The sequence below is a fragment of the Rhizoctonia solani genome, chromosome 2 (assembly GCF_016906535.1).
Source record: "Rhizoctonia solani chromosome 2, complete sequence".
Lineage (NCBI taxonomy): Eukaryota > Fungi > Basidiomycota > Agaricomycetes > Cantharellales > Ceratobasidiaceae > Rhizoctonia > Rhizoctonia solani.
The window spans coordinates 1,882,905-1,900,446 of NC_057371.1; the positions used below are offsets into that span (position 1 = coordinate 1,882,905).

General features: G+C 45.4%; 6 protein-coding genes across 6 annotated transcripts; 3 read left to right on the plus strand and 3 right to left on the minus strand.

Moving 5' to 3' along the window:
* Nucleotides 1-297: 297 nt before the first annotated feature.
* RhiXN_05225 (major facilitator superfamily transporter) lies at nt 298-3,026 on the minus strand (the record flags this gene model as incomplete). Its single annotated transcript, XM_043325041.1, has 20 exons — nt 298-432; nt 487-606; nt 662-707; nt 765-796; nt 850-888; nt 947-1,011; nt 1,069-1,211; nt 1,260-1,292; nt 1,346-1,390; nt 1,452-1,517; nt 1,565-1,668; nt 1,735-1,968; nt 2,021-2,034; nt 2,090-2,189; nt 2,235-2,298; nt 2,362-2,369; nt 2,425-2,455; nt 2,508-2,688; nt 2,750-2,764; nt 2,825-3,026. 20 exons carry the CDS (start codon nt 3,024-3,026, stop codon nt 298-300), a joined length of 1,677 nt encoding a protein of 558 aa, XP_043177460.1.
* A 474-nt stretch (nt 3,027-3,500) lies between these two features.
* On the plus strand, nt 3,501-4,372 carry RhiXN_05226 (uncharacterized protein; the record flags this gene model as incomplete). The annotated part of the gene is made up of 6 exons (XM_043325042.1): nt 3,501-3,655; nt 3,711-3,764; nt 3,817-3,882; nt 3,936-4,059; nt 4,112-4,227; nt 4,282-4,372. The coding sequence occupies 6 exons, from the start codon at nt 3,501-3,503 to the stop codon at nt 4,370-4,372; spliced, it is 606 nt and encodes a 201-aa protein (XP_043177461.1).
* Nucleotides 4,373-5,036: 664 nt separating this feature from the next.
* Nucleotides 5,037-5,460, plus strand: RhiXN_05227 (IBR finger protein; the record flags this gene model as incomplete). The annotated part of the gene is made up of 3 exons (XM_043325043.1): nt 5,037-5,133; nt 5,188-5,358; nt 5,405-5,460. The coding sequence occupies 3 exons, from the start codon at nt 5,037-5,039 to the stop codon at nt 5,458-5,460; spliced, it is 324 nt and encodes a 107-aa protein (XP_043177462.1).
* Nucleotides 5,461-6,614: 1,154 nt separating this feature from the next.
* On the plus strand, nt 6,615-7,860 carry RhiXN_05228 (uncharacterized protein; the record flags this gene model as incomplete). The annotated part of the gene is made up of 5 exons (XM_043325044.1): nt 6,615-6,726; nt 6,777-7,182; nt 7,232-7,300; nt 7,358-7,495; nt 7,563-7,860. The coding sequence occupies 5 exons, from the start codon at nt 6,615-6,617 to the stop codon at nt 7,858-7,860; spliced, it is 1,023 nt and encodes a 340-aa protein (XP_043177463.1).
* A 2,433-nt stretch (nt 7,861-10,293) lies between these two features.
* On the minus strand, nt 10,294-13,665 carry RhiXN_05229 (uncharacterized protein; the record flags this gene model as incomplete). Its single annotated transcript, XM_043325045.1, has 18 exons — nt 10,294-10,412; nt 10,461-10,725; nt 10,783-10,807; nt 10,862-11,013; nt 11,132-11,313; nt 11,362-11,501; nt 11,561-11,593; nt 11,646-11,733; nt 11,791-11,823; nt 11,883-11,987; nt 12,045-12,143; nt 12,199-12,268; nt 12,310-12,394; nt 12,446-12,570; nt 12,620-12,879; nt 12,939-13,161; nt 13,237-13,436; nt 13,488-13,665. 18 exons carry the CDS (start codon nt 13,663-13,665, stop codon nt 10,294-10,296), a joined length of 2,382 nt encoding a protein of 793 aa, XP_043177464.1.
* A 234-nt stretch (nt 13,666-13,899) lies between these two features.
* RhiXN_05230 (ATP-dependent RNA helicase dbp9) lies at nt 13,900-17,199 on the minus strand (the record flags this gene model as incomplete). The annotated part of the gene is made up of 19 exons (XM_043325046.1): nt 13,900-14,000; nt 14,062-14,365; nt 14,422-14,446; nt 14,499-14,713; nt 14,765-14,943; nt 14,995-15,134; nt 15,195-15,227; nt 15,287-15,374; nt 15,423-15,455; nt 15,524-15,625; nt 15,678-15,717; nt 15,767-15,771; nt 15,817-15,874; nt 15,940-16,024; nt 16,082-16,188; nt 16,243-16,496; nt 16,550-16,772; nt 16,825-17,024; nt 17,079-17,199. The coding sequence occupies 19 exons, from the start codon at nt 17,197-17,199 to the stop codon at nt 13,900-13,902; spliced, it is 2,313 nt and encodes a 770-aa protein (XP_043177465.1).
* Between the last annotated feature and the right edge of the window lie 343 nt (nt 17,200-17,542).

Consider the following 17,542-nt stretch of genomic DNA (forward strand, 5'->3'; position numbering starts at 1 on the left):
ACCTGGGCTCCACCGGTGTTACAGCCAAGAACCGGAATGCCTTGACCTCCGAGCAACCGCCGAATTCACAAGCCATGGGCACAGAGTTCGATTCTAACCTTGCAATTGGTGTTGGTGGTCAGACCAATTATGCATGCACGACGGCGGAGCACGGAGAAAATCACGTTCGAATGAAACAACGACAAAAAAAACTAAAATAATGTGCGTCTAATCTATAGCCAAACCCTAAACTCTGTTGTTCAGCAGAGGCCCGGTAGACCCGGCATTCACGAAGCTTGAGGCCTTGGCTCCTTGATATTACGGTTCCGAATCAAGCACGTCGCAAGGAGCGACAAACACGCTTTGTTCAGCGATAGCATCAGAGTGGCAACCGTGTCTAATAGTTACCCCCTTACCTGCTGGTACCCCAAGCAAATACGTCCACTTGAGGGACTACAGCTCTCATTTAGACCCAGATGAACCCTGAGAATAATACAAAACACTCACCTGGGTATAGGCCTCAATTATCGGACCTTGCGCGTCTTGGGAAAACGTTCGAATCGCATACACAGACTGGAGAAGTAATTCAGCTGGTGTATCAGGAGCGTAGATCGCGAGGTTTTGTCTCTGCTCAAAAGGTTAGACCAATGCCCGTGTATCCGGGCTATACGTAAAATTGCACCAGTTTAGAGGCGAAGATCGATCCCCCTATTCCTAGGCCTGTTATTCTGCGGAGAAACGTCTATTACATGCGGAGAAGAACGGATGAAATATATGTTACTTACCCGCCTATGTATTGTATGAATGTTACCAGCGCCTAGAATGGCTATATGAATACACGTGTAGCTCGTAGAACATGGATAAACGCACCGTGGCCTGGGGTACGTATTTTTCATGCTCCACATCTGCCTGTCCATGTGGTTCAACCCCAACGTTAAGCTTGTGAGTTGAAATCGTATATACGTACCTGAACCGCAACGAGCAAGTTTGTCAACGTCATACCACCTCCTAAGCCAACACATATTTGATACCCTAGCAGACAGAGGTTGTGAGCCTGATTTGCGAAAGACGTAATAAACCGGGACAAACCGATGAGTTTCGCGGTTCCTGATTCTTTGGTCAACGTGAACAGAAGTCCGCCAGCGAGCGCGCGGAATACTCCGCCCATGAATATCCAGTAGAGAAAGTAGCCTGTTTTTTTTACTATGATCGATCCCACAAGTGTGATCGTTCTAAACATAATTTAAGCATGGATATGACCTAAATCGCGAGTTACTAACACATTTGAAAGAACGATAGGGAGCAAATCAATGCTATTCAGATTTTAGATATTGTTGCGTTTATGTGAAACGGCAAACGTTCATACCCGGATTGGGTTGCATTGTGACCCTTTACGCTCTGAAAATTAAGCCTATAACAGCCGAAAAAATTCTGTATGATAGGTTAAAAGTGGAGTAAACAACGGAACTCACGGAAGGTAATAAGTCAACGTCAACAACTGGAGGTACGCTAGAAATGCTACAAGACAGCATCCTATCCTACTTTGGATGAGTAGACATATTGATGCAGGATAGAATATGCCTACTGTGTCCGGCGCATAAGCGCTTTAAGCGGTATCATAGCCCGACTGCCAAGGTAGTACTGCCATATCACAAGTAGCACAGTGGAAACGCCAAAAGCCACAAATAACTGCAGCATTGTCCAAATATATCAGTATCACTTTCAGCTAACACATGTTACTAGGTGTCAACTCACCCCGATAATGGTCGGGTCATCCCACGGTTTGCTTGTTCCTCCCCATTGCAATCCCAACAGTAAAGAAGAAACGATGGCTATACATAGTATCGCGCCAACCCAGTCCATCTGGGCAATTCGGTGCCACGCGGGCCTGTCATCACCGTCCGAAGACGGTTTGATATTGGACAAGGCGATCAGGGCACCAACAGCAGAGACGGCACCGCAGGGAAGGTTTATGTAGAAGCACCAGCGCTAATCTCTACCTAGTCAACCGAGACCGAGTCTGATAGAGTGGCCAGCTTACCCATGAGACGTGGTCTGGTTTCGGTAAGTATATCGAGGTTTGAAATAAGCAGTCAAGGCCCTGACTCACCTGCCAACGCTCCTCCGAGGATAGGGCCGATGATGTTGGCGAGGGCCATGCATCCTCCTGCACCGGCCATGAATACGGGCCGGTCTTCGAGTCGGACGAGCTGACGAGGAATGAGTTTGGACATGGATGAAAAGAGGGAACATACTATTGCGCCAATGGCAAGCGAGCCGACGGTGATTCCTGCTGCCCCAACTCCCGCAACTGCTCGTCTTTGAAACAAAATCGTTGATACTTTTCTTTTCTTAACTCGAGTAATCTAATACCATACGTACCCAGCAATCTGTGAAGGAATAGATTAATGAATAGTCATGGGCTCCCAGGTCATAAAAGCGCACCAAAAAATACACGTTTGTGCTGACTCCACATCTGGAGATACTGAGTTATCCTCATCTTAATTTTCAGTTAAAGACGGACTTACAGGAGACTTCCAACCTCAAACACAAATAATGAGCCTAAAAAGACAAGTTTGCCTGAAATGACCGAGGTGAGCTGACCAAACACAAGCATAAAAGACGCCTGCGTTATAAAGTAAACTGAGGCGATCCAAGTTACTTCATCGAGAGCATGAAAATCAGATGTGATTCGCGGAATGGCTGTGGCTATAATCGACGACAAATGGTTAGATAGCGTGGAGAGTGACAGGGACTTCGATATACCAACCTAGGATAGTTTGATCTATACACGGTTGGCTCGTAGTTAGTCACCAAGGTTAGACCAAACATATGGCAAGCATACCAAGTGCGACAAGCAAAAACGTCACCAAGATGCATGCAACAACAATATAGAGCTTGGCCCCTCGAAGATAGCCAGGATTGGACGTCCCTTCAGGAACCTCTATTTTGGTTTCCGTATCTTCCTTATCTGGTTCAGGTGATCGGGCGAGGACAATTGCGTCATTAATCTTGTCACTGAGTGGGGCGGTAGCGAGTGGTGCCATTGCAAGGGGGAGTTGGAATCATGAGTTGGCTAGTGCTGCGACACAAGATATACTCCCTGTAATCAAGGGCTAGACTAGATCAAAGTATTAGTCAACCATGGAAACATGGTGAACTTGATCGCTACTAGGTACAATATTCAGAAGTCAGCTGCGGATAAGGAGTATAAATGTACCCCTGAAAGCATGGCATGAGCGCTTTGCATCTAGGAGAGGGTGGGGGTCGGTTGTTGTGGTGCTGGCTGAAGAGTCGAGAAGAATGTAGCCACCCGAATATTTGAAATTGTTGACATATAGCCATTATGGAAGATCTAGATCAGCCTTCCCGGTTTCGGTAGGTTCCCATGTGGAGCAGGAAATCACGATAGTCGCTGGCACATGACCGTGAGGAGTATAACTACGTCGTCAGTCGAGACCAGTCTCATCCTTGGGTCTTTTTGAGCTTGACCACCACCAGCCTCTCTGCTGCCTACTGCGATGCGAGTTCTTGCCTATGTCCTTGCACTCTGTGCTCTTGCCTGCGCACAGGAGCCTACTCGCACAACAGAGCCCATTTCAGCAATCACCCCCAAGACTTGGGCTCAAAATGCTACCAGCACCCGGCCGACAGTTCCTGCTTACTCTGCTCCCCCGTATGTGCCTATGCGGCGACTTGAAAACTATGTTTAATCTTGATTTCTTTGGCAGCATCAGCTGGACTACTATCACCTCGGGCTCAGTAATATACCAAGTTGCCGTAACGTAGGCTGAAATACTGCTCTCGTTGACTCTCGCTAACAAAATTCCCCCTCAGCCCGACGATAGTAGGGTACTCGACGATCACCACTGGTGGAGGTGTCATGGTGATCCCTATCACTTCGTACGTTCATATATCATCCAGCCCCTATGTGCCAACTTCATCTTTGCAATTAGTGCCGTTGTGCCTAGCATAATCGGCAATTCCGAGGAACCTCTTGTCCCAAGTAACACCCACAAAACCAGGACCATTGTGCTATCAGTTGTCTTTTCGTTTATCGGGGCCGTCTTGTTAATTTTAGTGAGTGATTATATATCCAAGCGAAACCCAATATTAACGCTATTGCTCCCAGGCTGCAATGTTCTTGATGCGTGTCCGTGCGCAGCGCAGGATGCGAAACAACCGGTCGTGGGCAATTCGTCCTGGTGGATGGATTGACGAATCAAAACAAAGCTACCCTATCGACCTGTAGGTTATCTGAATCCACAAATTTTCATGACCATCTGATCCGTCGGTTTATAGCGAAATTAATCCCAACCGAAACTCTTATCCTTTCTCTGAGCCTCAAGTCCCTGCTCCTGCACCCTCTCACACCCGTCAGCGTTCGTTGTGAGAATGACGCAAATGCCGATGGTCCCCGGGTTTATCCTCAATTCTCGAATCGGGTGCGGATATAGCTCATAATACTTTTTTAAACATGTTTTGGGAATTCTAGCACATTACGTGTGATGTGCTGCTTTTAGCTGTCTTTATAGTGCTACCTTTTCCTCGAGGCCTAGTTTTCGCCTAGTAAACTTGTTATTTTAACTTTTTGTGTATTATTAGACTGAATCACCTGGATGACTTTCAATCAATGACGCTTGGTGATGTCAAGACTTTAAGATCCCCATACCCGCTGATAGAGGCCATTCAGCTCGGGGAGGTGCTGGCTGAGACCGAATGATATCCGTTACTTAAGCGCTTTAGTTGCACATCCCCGCTCGACCGTGATTCATTAGGAATCGAAGCATTATAATTATGTTTTCCTCGAAACCCATTGCTCGCCCCATGCCACCCCGCTGTTCTATCAGGGGCATGGTGGTACCCCAGGCAACACGTGTGAACGAAGGCGTAACATGAATTAACGCTTTTGTGTTGTTAAGGGCAGGTCTGAGTAGCGGCGTGGCTGATTGCACGATAATGTGGCTAAAAGCCTAGCGGTCCCTTGCGCCTGCCTCGCACACCCCCTCTCTTACCCCGCTTTGCACAGACTGTTCCGATCGCCCCTTTAACCCAATATGAACGAAGGGAATGAACTGATGCTCGAGAGGGCTGCACATCTCCAGCTTTTAGACCTTGAGGATCGAAGGGCAGAGCTGATAGCGGATGATCCCAGTGAGTAATAGCCACCGTATAAAATTAAATTAGTTGATTGATCTGATCGAGTAGCCCTGACTGAACTCGAGATCACATATGACCTTATTGAGGCCGATATTCAAACCACCCTCCAATCCATCCGGGACCGAAGGATTGCTAGAGCCGTTCATAACGCCGGTCGAACAGCCGACTCAGCCCTGATAGCCAGAATTGCTCAAGCTGAATCAAGTGCGCAGGAGGAGCGTAGGCGCTTACTGGGTCTCTCGAGGCGCAGCTCACGTCGACCAAGTGCATCATCATCAGGAAGTAGTGATATTAGCAACCCTAGCAATCCGTTATCCTTGAGCAATTTCGAGCCTTCGGAACCGGGCAGCCCGGACTCCAGTACAACAAATTTACCAGGGTGGGTTGTCTTACTCGGGATTAGATATTAGGATATCATGCTAAATAGCCGCTTAGACCTAGTAACAGGGGCCCTGTCAATAAGAGCGTTCCGCTAATATTAAGGCTCCCGAACGGAAGGTTGGATTTTATCAACGTCTTTCTGTATACGAGACTGGCTGAGTATACTGTTTTTTGTTTGTTTACAGGGACACTGTCGAGTGCATCATATGCACAGAATTCACCACCGAAGCGTACGAAGCACCGTGCGGCTGCTTTTACCATCAAGGCTGCATCATACAGTCATTCACAAAGGCGATGGACGACGAATCGTTATTCCCCCCAAGATGTTGTACACAGAACATTCCGCTGGATCAAATACGCACGATCCTCTCGCCCGAATTTATAGCAAGATACGAGAAGAAAGAAAAGGAGTTTAGCACACCCAATAGACTGTACTGTGCGAATAGGATCTGCTCTAGCTTTCTCGGCAGTTCCGCTCCAGCGGAGAGAAACAAAACCAATATCGTATGCGACAAATGCTTATTCTCAACGTGCTCGTTCTGCAAAGGTACATCTCACGCGGCTTATGTTCCGTGCAAGAACGATACGGCAGCACAACAGGTCCTTAGAATGGGTACCGCCAGTGGGTGGAAGGCTTGTCCGAACTGCCACCATTTGGTAGAGAAGAACGGAGGGTGCAACCATATGATATGTAGGTGCAGGAACGAATTTTGTTATAGCTGTGGGATAAGATGGGGTTCGTGTCGTCATGGTTGAATGTCCCAATCTTGAATCGATATATATGCGTTAAAAATGATTGTATTTACAGAATAAGACAAAGCGACCCACTAGATCCACGTTTATTAAAATTGAACAGTGTCAGCCTTTTTTTTAGAGGATTGTGTCGGATCGTCACCCTATTGCAATTGGCTAGTTGAAGATACTTCGATGGAAATCTAGGTCACGGATTTGGGGTGGCTAATCAAATACCGGATCTCAATTCAGATGCCCAGTTTATTAAGGGTAGGTTCCGTGGCTATATCCACTGATTGGTTGGATACCGTGGCATAAAACCCCGGCGAACCTACGTGTCCTTCGTGCCCCCGTCTTCCACTATGGACCAAGAAGAATATGAGACTCTGCTTGAGATCACCGCAAGATGCCAACTTATGGATATTGACGAACTTAGGGCCGGAATAAAAGGCAAAGCTCGCTCTGGCAGCCCCTGTGAGTCGTAGCCACTTGGATTTTTACTCCTTTCGAGTAGCATTTAACAGCCAATCCAGTATCCGATCTTGAATTTGCTTACGATGCGATGGAAGCTGAAGCTAGAGCAACGCTGCAATTAATTCAAGACCGCAAAATTGCCAGGAGTGTCGAGCACACCTCTCAAGAAGACATAGATTTAATCAACACTATTGCCGAAATCGAAAGAAGAGAGCAGGCAGATCGCCAATATGCGCTCTCGCTCTCCACTAATCCAAGCGCATCGCCTCCCCCTTCTCCCACCGGGTCGTCTCTCGGAACTCCAGCTTCTGGATCCGCGTTCGGGGGCGGGCCCATCTATCAGAATATCCGATACGAGAGCCCATTCGCTAGTAGTAGCTCGAGTTTGTCATGGTCTACATTTGACGCACCACTTGGACCACGAAGTTCTGGGTCAAGCCTATTTGATTCTGTCAAGTGAGCCAATATACCTATGTTAAAATCATCCCACTAACCTTGGATTCAGACCTCGGGCAGGCTCTAGTACTGGCAAATCTGCATTTGTACCATCCATATTGAGACTCCCGGTCGGAAGGTACTTTTCCTGTAGCTCAAATCTGAAATTAAAATGCACCCTGACCAATAACTCTAGATCTTCTGTCGATTGCGTAATCTGCGCGGACTCTACCTCACAGGCCTATCAAGCGCCATGTGGATGTTTCTATGATCGCCAGTGTCTAACTGAGCTCTTTGACAAGGCAACTGTCGACGAATCTTTATTCCCTCCGAGGTGTTGTAGCCAGCAAATATCCTTTTCCCAGGTCCGATCAATTCTTTCGCCACAATTGGTTCAAAAGTTCGAGTCCAAGTCAGAAGAGTTCAAGACGCCTAATAGACTATACTGCTGCAACTCTAGTTGCTCAAGGTTCCTTGGTCCAGCTGCATCAAATGAACGAGAAAAAAGCGCAAGATTGTGCACGCAATGCTGGCGGACGACTTGCTCATTCTGCAAAAATGCGTCCCATGCATCTCACGTTCCTTGCGAGACCGATACTTCAGCGCAACAAGTTCTTGCCCTTGGGCGTCAAGAAGGCTGGCAGACTTGCCCGAGCTGTCACCACATGGTTGAGCTCGATACTGGGTGTTACCATATGACGTGTCGCTGTAGGCACGAGTTTTGCTATCTATGCGCGCGTCGCTGGAAAGAGTGCACCTGCCCACAGTGGGACGAAGACAGACTCATTGCTCAAGCTGAGAGAAGAGTCGTGAGGGATCTTGGAGTGCTCCCAACGATTGCGCGCCCAGCACAGCTAGAAGCCCGTCAAATGGACATATTCCGGGTGGCTGAAGACCTTCGGGTGAATCACGAATGCAATCACCACATACATGGATTCTCTAGGCGTGCTGGTTCGGGTAACTGCGAGAGCTGCGGGGAGTGGCTTCGAAGCTTTTTATTGGTGAGAATATCAGGTTAGGTACAGATGAAATATTGACCGCCTTTCTAGCAATGTCGAGGGTGTAGAATGGAAGTCTGCGTCCGTTGTAGACGTAACCGACTTTGATTATGACAACGACAGAAAGCTTCTACATGTCTATTGGGAACTGAATACTAAGTGGAAAACCAGTGTTAATGATAGATCTTCCAACAGTAGACTAGCACTATCGATCGGTTGGTCAGTAAATGTATTTGTTGAAATGTATCTTAATTGAGCGCAGAGCCACACATGCATACGCGTACGGAAGATAAGTACTCAAGGCTAACAAGCCAATGTATGTGGCGTTCGAGAGAAATGATACCAAGTACATCAGCTATATTCAAACCACTTGTATATGATAGTAATAATAAACCATACTGCTGTTGAATTAGTTTATCTGAGTTGACTTGGGTTAAACAACAAGTGATCAATCCAAACAATGCCAGTGACTGAAATCGTATCCGTGTAGACAATTTGGAAGTCAATGGAGGGTTTAATTAATGACATCAGATTAAATATTCCACATGACAATACACATAAATGATCTTATATAACGATAGGAGTGGTGAAAACCAACGCTATGGCATCGACTGAGAAGCTACGGGAACATGGAGATTTGCCTTGATTAAATTAATAGAATAGAATAGGGCTGCGTGAGCTGTCTCCGAACAACTCGGAATGCATGGTCAAAATAAGTTGGTCTCTGCCATAGTTTATCAGCGTCCAAGCCACCAGGTATGTCAACTAAGACGACTCACTAGGCCGGATACAGTGGTTTGAGTGGAACTGTCTTCGATGTTTGAAACTTGATTTCGTTCTTCAGCTCCCAGCATAAAATGAGAATGGCAAATAGTATCCCGCTCTCGATGACAGCAAAGGCCGCTGAACTAAGGTTAACAATAACACTGGCAGGGGGGAGCTTGTTCTTATCTGGCCAAGTCTCCGATAAATTCAGAGCGTGGACAAGTACGGATACTATGCTGCCTGCTAACCATGCCATTGCCAATACCAACACGAACCCAAAGTTAGCTATGTGTTGAAGGCATTGGAACCTCGTATCGAGCGCCAAGTGTACGTTGGTCGACAATACGTACTCTCTTGTGAGTAGGCGGTGGATGGATATGTGATGAAGGATGGTGAGGCCAAAAGCAACGGGAATGATGAAGAAGGAATTGTTCGCAAGCATCCCCATGCACAGTCCAAACGAGAGTGTACTGAAAACACAGGAAGAAATAAACAAGTTGGCAAGATGCTTGCCAGTACGATTTTCTGGAAAAACAACGCGCTTGGTTGAATCCAGCATGGTGAGGATAGGTTTAAGTGAACGAGCTCCGAAACGTGGTTTATGTACACTTAGGGGGCTGCGCACCTGGCACAACCGGGCCCCGCCGGATACATTACCATTTGTGCCTGGTATTTACCGTCAAGTTACATACGCTAATGTGGAAAATCTAAATGGCAATGGGTTCCGTAATATAACGCGTGTTCAGCACTGGTATACCGACCATGGCCAAAGGCTGTGAACAAACTCTCTTGGTGGAACTGGGGCATCACGTGCATTGTGGGGTGCTGGGGTCTTGGCCTCGTGATTATGTGTCATAGCATTTCACATGCAAAGTTGGCGCTACTAATGTGAGGCAGAATAAGCCAGGCGACCCCAATAGTTATATCCTCTGGAATAATACGATATGTTATTGTTGGCGCTAGATGCATTGGGCTAACAGGCGTTCCCCTCACCACCAATCAAAGATTACCAGAAGGCAACTTGGATACGTTTGTAAATCTGCAGTTCAAATATCCAACATAATATTTATGTAGCGCAATCCACGTTGAGTGTATCTCTTCTGCTCAGCTAAGGATTAGATACCGCCCTTCAGATTAATTGGATATACGCGGTAAAGTCAGTAGCTTGAATATAGGCCAATTCAGCCGTAGAAGGTAGATTAGAGTATCTCGCGTAATATATCGCACAGCTGGTCTGAGTCTAGATTTAGCGACTCCCTCACTCTACCCTTTGAAAGTCTGTTGATTCGGCACATCTCTCCATTGAAGATCGTTTCGAATTCGAGACATCTCGTCTAAGTAATATGTTCATTATGTGTGCACCGGAATCTTATCCATCAAGATGCTCCAAAATCTTCAGCATCAAGCCCTTTAGTTCATCCATTTGACCCTCCAAGCGATCCAGCCGTCTTTCTACGTCTCTCTGGTAGCCAGTTCTTATCTTGGAGCCTAGCCGCGCAGTGTGAGAGACTGACCGCTCAAACTGATTACACGTACCACAATCTCTGGATGAATTCTTATCGCCATTATCGTCGCCTTCAAGGTCATCGACCCCGGTATCTACACCCTCAGCCTCGTCGCTGCCATCATCCGCTTCGTCCACACTATGCTCCTCATCCGAACGAGCCTCAGTTTCGACCACACTTCCATCTTCAGTGGGTGGGCGTGTGGCCTGATCTTCTAGTTCCTCTAGCTCGTCAGTGGATTCTTCCTCGGATAAGTCTTGTTCATCATATTCTTCATCTGATTCTGCCCCCTTTTCCTAAACGGCATCAGTGGCTGATTGGTTAACGACTAAAATACCACGACCAGAGCTTACTCTCTTGTACCAATCTTCGAAGAGGCTTCCAGTACAAAGCATTAGCTCACACCACAGTAGAATGCGCTAGCCGACGCACCCATAAGCATACCATTCTGCTTGCAAATTCGCATCTAGCCTTTGTTGTCTCCAACTCTCCATCAAAGAACGGGTTCTCTTTGTGAATGCTTCAAAGATAACTTGGAGGGACGCAGTCATCGAGATTGTAATGCCTTCTTGAAGTGGCTTGTCCTTGGCAATATCAAAGATTTTATGATGTCGTTTTAGAAGCCGGTGTATAACGCATAGGAGTCTCCAGCAATAACCGTTTTTAATCAGCGCAATACAGACCAAAAGAGTATCAAATTACCGATTCAAGACGATTTCCTATCCCAATTATAAGGCTCAGCGTATGTGTATCATCAATCGTATATTTCGCTTGATCCAATCGCTCTTCAACTTCTTTTGTCACATGTTCCGCGTATTTTTCCCTCAAGGATACTAGATTGACCGCTTCTGCACTATCAGCCTCAAAATACTCTAGTACGTTATCTATTCGACGAGTCAGTGAGGCGTAGTAGACGTGTAGCTGCTACGTACTGTAAAGCGAATCAACAATAAGCCTCACGTTTTCTGCGACCTCACTCAAATAGTCTTGTAATGGGCCTTTGTTTTCTGGATGTATACGTTCTATAGAGTCATCAAATACGGATAGTCGAGCCATTATTTTGTCCCGATATCTGGAAATATTGATGCCTGGTTGAGTATATGCGCCCATCTAAGGTTATAAGGGACCAACTGTAGACTGTCTTGATACCATCCGGCGGCCCAACTAAAACCAATTCACCGCTTTGGGCGCACATCATTTTCATGGGCTAACTCACTAAGCTAACCACTGGGGTGCGGTCCAATCCTTCGGACGGGAGTCAAAGAAATTATTGAGTTCGTGTATTGATATGTATCCTGAAGAGTCTATCGACGAAGAGGCTAGTATGGCATCTCTGTGGACGAAACCAAAATAATGCTCACCTTCATCAATAGCATCAGCAATCGCTGGATAAACTAAAAGTATTCGAGCGTCTATCAAATGTGTGGGTTCACTAGAAAATTAGGAAATTTACAAATGACCCGAGAAAGGTAATTCAAAGTCCAGCAGTCAGGGTGCTGAGCCCCCTCATGTTCGTTCATGTAACGGCGAAATTGCTGTTCAAAGTGGTATTGTACGGCTGTAAACCGGATGTTACAGAAGATCAATCAATATGCAACACCTCAAAGCACTCAACCTGAAACAAAGTGACGAGACTTGGTGGTGTTCCTCCATTTCTTATTGTCATGGGTTAACGAACTCGAGTCACAATAGCAAGAGGAAATACCCACCATATCTAAAGGGCTAAATGGAAACCATTTGCAAGTTTATTAAGGTATATGTGCACATACCTCTCCATATTGATTTAATGTCATGGTCGTTGATAACCTCGTGTGGTCCGGCATCGAGCTTGAATCGGGTCTGCAAGCATGTACGCTGACATAGGGAAATAGGGAACTCACCCCTCTTAAAATTGTAATAGTAGATTTATTAATAGCTTCGGCGAGCTCTTCCTTTACACTTGTTAATTTCATCACGAAAAGTGCCCTAGTCCTATAATTAGAAACAGAAACAGAGTTGGAATACGCCCAGACTGACTGGTTGTCCCGGATTTGACGGCTTAAATCCTCGTTCAAGCTATACTGTATTGATCTGTTTGTCTGTGCGGACGAGCGGATGGGATCTCCAAGTTTTGTGGAGACTTCGCAGATCAAGTCATTGTCCTGATATGCGCGAGTGAGTTCTATTGTAACTTAAGAAAGCGCGCAAAACACTCGCCTTTGAGACCTTTTCCACCCCGCCCTTTGATTTCACAAGCTCCTGTGCATCTCGCTCACGAGAGGTTTGAGTATTCATAAACTTCGTCAATTCAGAAAGCTCTCGCGCAATCAAGTCGACAGTATTCGATGTCTGCATTACGACCAAAGTTGTATGGTTGAGAATCAGTGCTTCGAGCTCCTGTCGAGTATTCGCAAATGATTCGGCGAAATCGTTGACCAAATTATTGTATCGAGATATCCTTAAGAAACGAACTAATTCATGTGGGTAGTTAGATACGAAAAAAAAATGCAACATAACTCCAGATACATACCAACAGTACGATGTTTATAGTACACATCGCAGAAATTTCCAAACTCATTCAATAAGCCTACAATATCGTCGAGCTTCCGGTTCAGTATCTCTGCCAGATCCCCTTGCTCATCAAACACATTATCTAATTTCGCTAGTACGATTAGCATAGTTGACATCGAGTGATAGAGCACAGCAATTCTTTTGTCGTTATCTTGTCGATCAAGTTCAAGTTTCAATAGGCTCTGTATACATGTTATACACATCGAGCGGCTGAATAACAATACCAGCGGTGGGCACAAAATCATGAAAGCCCTCACCTTGAAAATCTCAGCAATTGGTTCTGTGGGTGGAACGGCTTCTGATACAATACCGAGTAACTCAGCAAGAGACTTGGCCGAAGCCAACAGTGTATTAATAACTTGTTTCGTGACCTTTGACACCTTAGAAATGGCCGATGGGTTTGCGATAATGGCTTTTCCAGCCTCCAACTGAGACTCGGTCATAGAAATTCCAGTCGCTGTAATTCTGCCTTTATAACAACGGTTGTAGAATATGTGACAGTACTCACAAATGCGTGATTGTAAGGAAGAACCATCTGAGCGACTTTCGAAAACAGCTTTACTTTTCGAAAAATCTGAGAAATCCTTAGATTTTAAACCATAACCTTGGCTACTCATGGCGAAGATAAGCTTGGTAGGGTTAGTGGAAGCAAAGGCTCTGTTGGTAGCATATAGAAAGGCGCGCATGCGGACCCTGCAGGGTCACCACGTGTACAACCAAACATGACCTACAACTTCCCCATAAAGTTTACATGATATAATCGGATCATGGGATTTTCTTTTTCAGCGCTCGGGGTATAGTACATTGCCGAAACAGACACCCCGAGAAACTATTTCATGTTTGATAATTTCATGTTCGGAGAGTGAAAATAAAAGTAGTCAAACGTCTAGCTGCGCCAGTGGCGTATATACAATCTCACGTCATTTGCCCTTGAGCTGTTGCAAGATCTGCGTCATAAGGTCAGTCAAGTTGTCTACCTTTCCTTCGAGTTTCTTCATCCGGTCTTCAAGCTCAGTGACGGCTGGTTAATTGGAATTAGATTAGAGCTTAAGCTGTAAAATCGTCGAACGAATTTTTCTTACCGGTACTCGTCCTGTCGCTCTCGTTTGTTGCGCGACTAGAACTACGTTTATGATAGCCTTCTCCCGGCCGCAAATTTTGACCAGAAAATGAGCTAATGGTTCGAAAATCCATATCTCCTATTGGGCTCGCTTCTATGTCTGGTGAATGAAGTATGCTGGGAACGTCGTCATAATGACCAGTGGATGTGGAAGGCCGAGTTGCATATTCCACAAGTTCACTTTCATCCACTTCAGTCCCAGCATCGTAATCTTCTTCTGCCCAGGCATCCCCATAATCATCTTCAGCCTCTGGCAGGGCTTTGTTCTACAAACCCGATGTTGTTATTCGATACCGATATGCGTACATACGCCCTGACTTACATGTGTATACCAGTCCTCAAATAACCTAGCATATGTTAGCACTAGTCTGATCCAAATGAGCAAGCTACATGTCATACCCGTTCGAATACCACTGAGCTTGGAGTTCGACATCCATGCGCTGCTGCCGCCAGCTCTCGCTCAATTCGCGCATTCGCTGCACGAAAGCATCAAATATGACATCCCATGAATTGGCCATTGAGATTGCAACTCCCTCCTGTAACACGTTATCCTTTGCGAGGTCAAATAATTTGTGATGACGCTTCAGGAGTCGATGCATTACACAAAAGAGTCGCTGAAAGGGCTATAAATTATAGTCCTCTCAGCGTTTAGGTTAATCACCCACCGATTCAAACCGCGATCTACCCAGCACCAGCTTCAAAGTACGTTTATCGTCCAGCTCAAACTTGGATTTGGCTAGCTGTTCTTCGACCTCTTTGGTAGTAATGGCAGTAAATTGATTACGCAGATTGTCTAGTCCGGTAGATTCTTCACTTTCGCCTTGGAAATAATCAAGAACGTCATCTATCAAACCACGTCAATGTTCCTCTTTAGAGTAAGAGCACAGTTTCTTACCATAGAGTGATAGTACAATACGTCGAATCTGGGGTTTGATATTATCAATTAGCGACCTGAGAGTGGCTTCGTTCTCAGGACGCAGAAACTGCAACGAATCTTCTAAAAGCTTTAATCTCGACATGATCTTATCGCGGTACCTAAAACATGTATATGCCTAAGCTTGGGTCTTGCCTCGTTCTTCACAGCCAATGAATCACCTCAGATTATCTTTGTACCACCCAGCCGCCCAGCTAATGAACAATCAATGGTGTGGTTGAGTGTAATGACTCGGGTAATTTAATGTACTTACTATGCGAGCCACTGGGGAACACTCCACCCGTGAGGTTTAGAACTAAAGAAATGATTTAATTCATGAAGTGAAACATATCCCGAATTATCTAGCCAAAGTTTGAGCAACTGGACACACGTGGACCACTGGTATTTACCTTCGTCAATTGCGTCTCCAATTGCCGGATAAACTACATAATCGGTCAATTGAGTACCAGCATGAGATCGTATTTTATAGTAAAGGCGATCAAAGACCTACAAATGACTCGAGAAAGATAGTTTAATGTCCAAAGATCTGTGTGCGAGGTCCCGTTCTCACGATGGTAACGAATGAATGTTTGCTCAAAGTGGTGATGCACGGCTACAGGGATCAGCTAAGGAGAAATCCATCCCCTTCAAAATCCGATGCCTACCTGAAACAAAGTGCCTGCTTTTGACACTGTGACGCCATTGCTACGATGAAATTCAATACGGAACTCTAAAGGAATAGTATAAGGCATACCATATCTGTTGGGATTTAATTTAAGGTCCTCAGCAAAATTAGCTACCTACCTTTCCATATTTTCTTGATGTCAGGATCATGCACGAGTTCATGTGGTCCATCCTCCATCTGAGAGATCATATAAGGTTCGAGTCAACCCACACATAACCTATAAGGTATCGAATGAGACTCACTTTTAACAGTATGCTATTTGTAGAGCGCTCTATCTTCTCTGATATTTGCTCCTTCACACCTTCCATTTTAACATCGAAGAACAAACTTGAGGAGCATTTTCATCAACTATGCGAACCATATGCGTGGTGACAATAAACTTACCGATTGTCCACCAACTGTTGGGCCAAGTCTTGTCGAAGGTTTAATTGCACTGAAGCAGTGATTTTATCTCCCATTGCCTGAGCAACCTCATCTAAAAGTTTGTCGTCCTATAGATATTTTAGAACATGATTGATATACTGTACTTAGGTGTTAGGAATTACCTTCAAAACAGCTTCGGTGCCACCCTTGGTAGCTATCAACTCTGCAGCTTCGCGCTCTCGGCTCGTCTGAATCTCCATAAATTTGATCAGCTGAGATACGTTAGCGTTAATCTCGTCAATCTTCTCCGAGGTTTTGTCTACTAGCTTGGCCGTTCGATGAGAAACCAAGTTCTGCAGACCTTTTTTTGTTCCTTCAAAACGTTGAGCGAATTCGGAGAGCTTTTCTTTGAACTTTGAAGAGCGGAGAAAACGCACTAAAATCATAGGTTAAAATACCAGCTGTTTGCCGGGGATGAGTGGAACTTACCAATAGAACGACTTTTATAATAAACATCGCAAAAGTTGCCAAATTCCTTAATCAGGTTGGCGATGTCGTCAAGCTTCTGCGTGAGCATATGCTGTATACCATCCTTTCGTTCAAATATATCTTCCATGTAGACGAGGACAATAAGCATGTGTGCCATAGAGTCATATAACACAGCGATTTGTCTATCATTTTCCTGGCGGTCTGTCTCAAGCCTGACTACGGCCTTAATGATTCTGTCAGGATAGCCTAGACGATGTGTGGAAGTCGTCACCGACCTTAAACACAGTTGCCACGACCCCAATAGTGGGATGTATCTCCGATAGTGACCCCAAAATATCAGCAAGCTCTTTTGCAGGGGCCAAAAGTGTGTTCACGATCTGCTTCGTGACTTTGAAGGATTCTCCCAATGTTACCGCATTCTGGATTATAGAGTTCGAAGTTTGGAGTTGTTCCTCAGTAGAAGCAATGAGCTCGACTGAATCAGCACTATATTAGCACTACTATTGCGTTCGAACGATAAGATGCCTACTGATACGAGCCCGTTTTGATTGCCCAGCATGAGTAGTTCGTGCCACAATAGTCTCCTTCTGCTTCTTGAAATCACCAAAATCTTTGGACGCAACAATTCCCGGAGGCTTGGATTCGGACATTTATATAGATGTGAATGAGGAGTTGATTGATACGATTCAACGAAGAACAAAGTGAACCAAGGGATGCTATATATGCGAAGAAATGGGCGCTAAAACCAGGAGCCATTGCCATTAGAATCAAGTGCAGCATAACGTACATTGACCATTCTTAGGAGAGTTAACTGATGCCCAGCCGGATCATCGATATCGGTCTATAAGATACATATGGTCATTTGCCAAGGGTGATCGGGATACTCTTCACCGAACGAGCCACCAGATTTCAAGACCATATGAGTGCCCGCTATTCAACCTAATACTAGACATTTCCATCGAATTACAGAATTTATCCATTAGTATATATAAG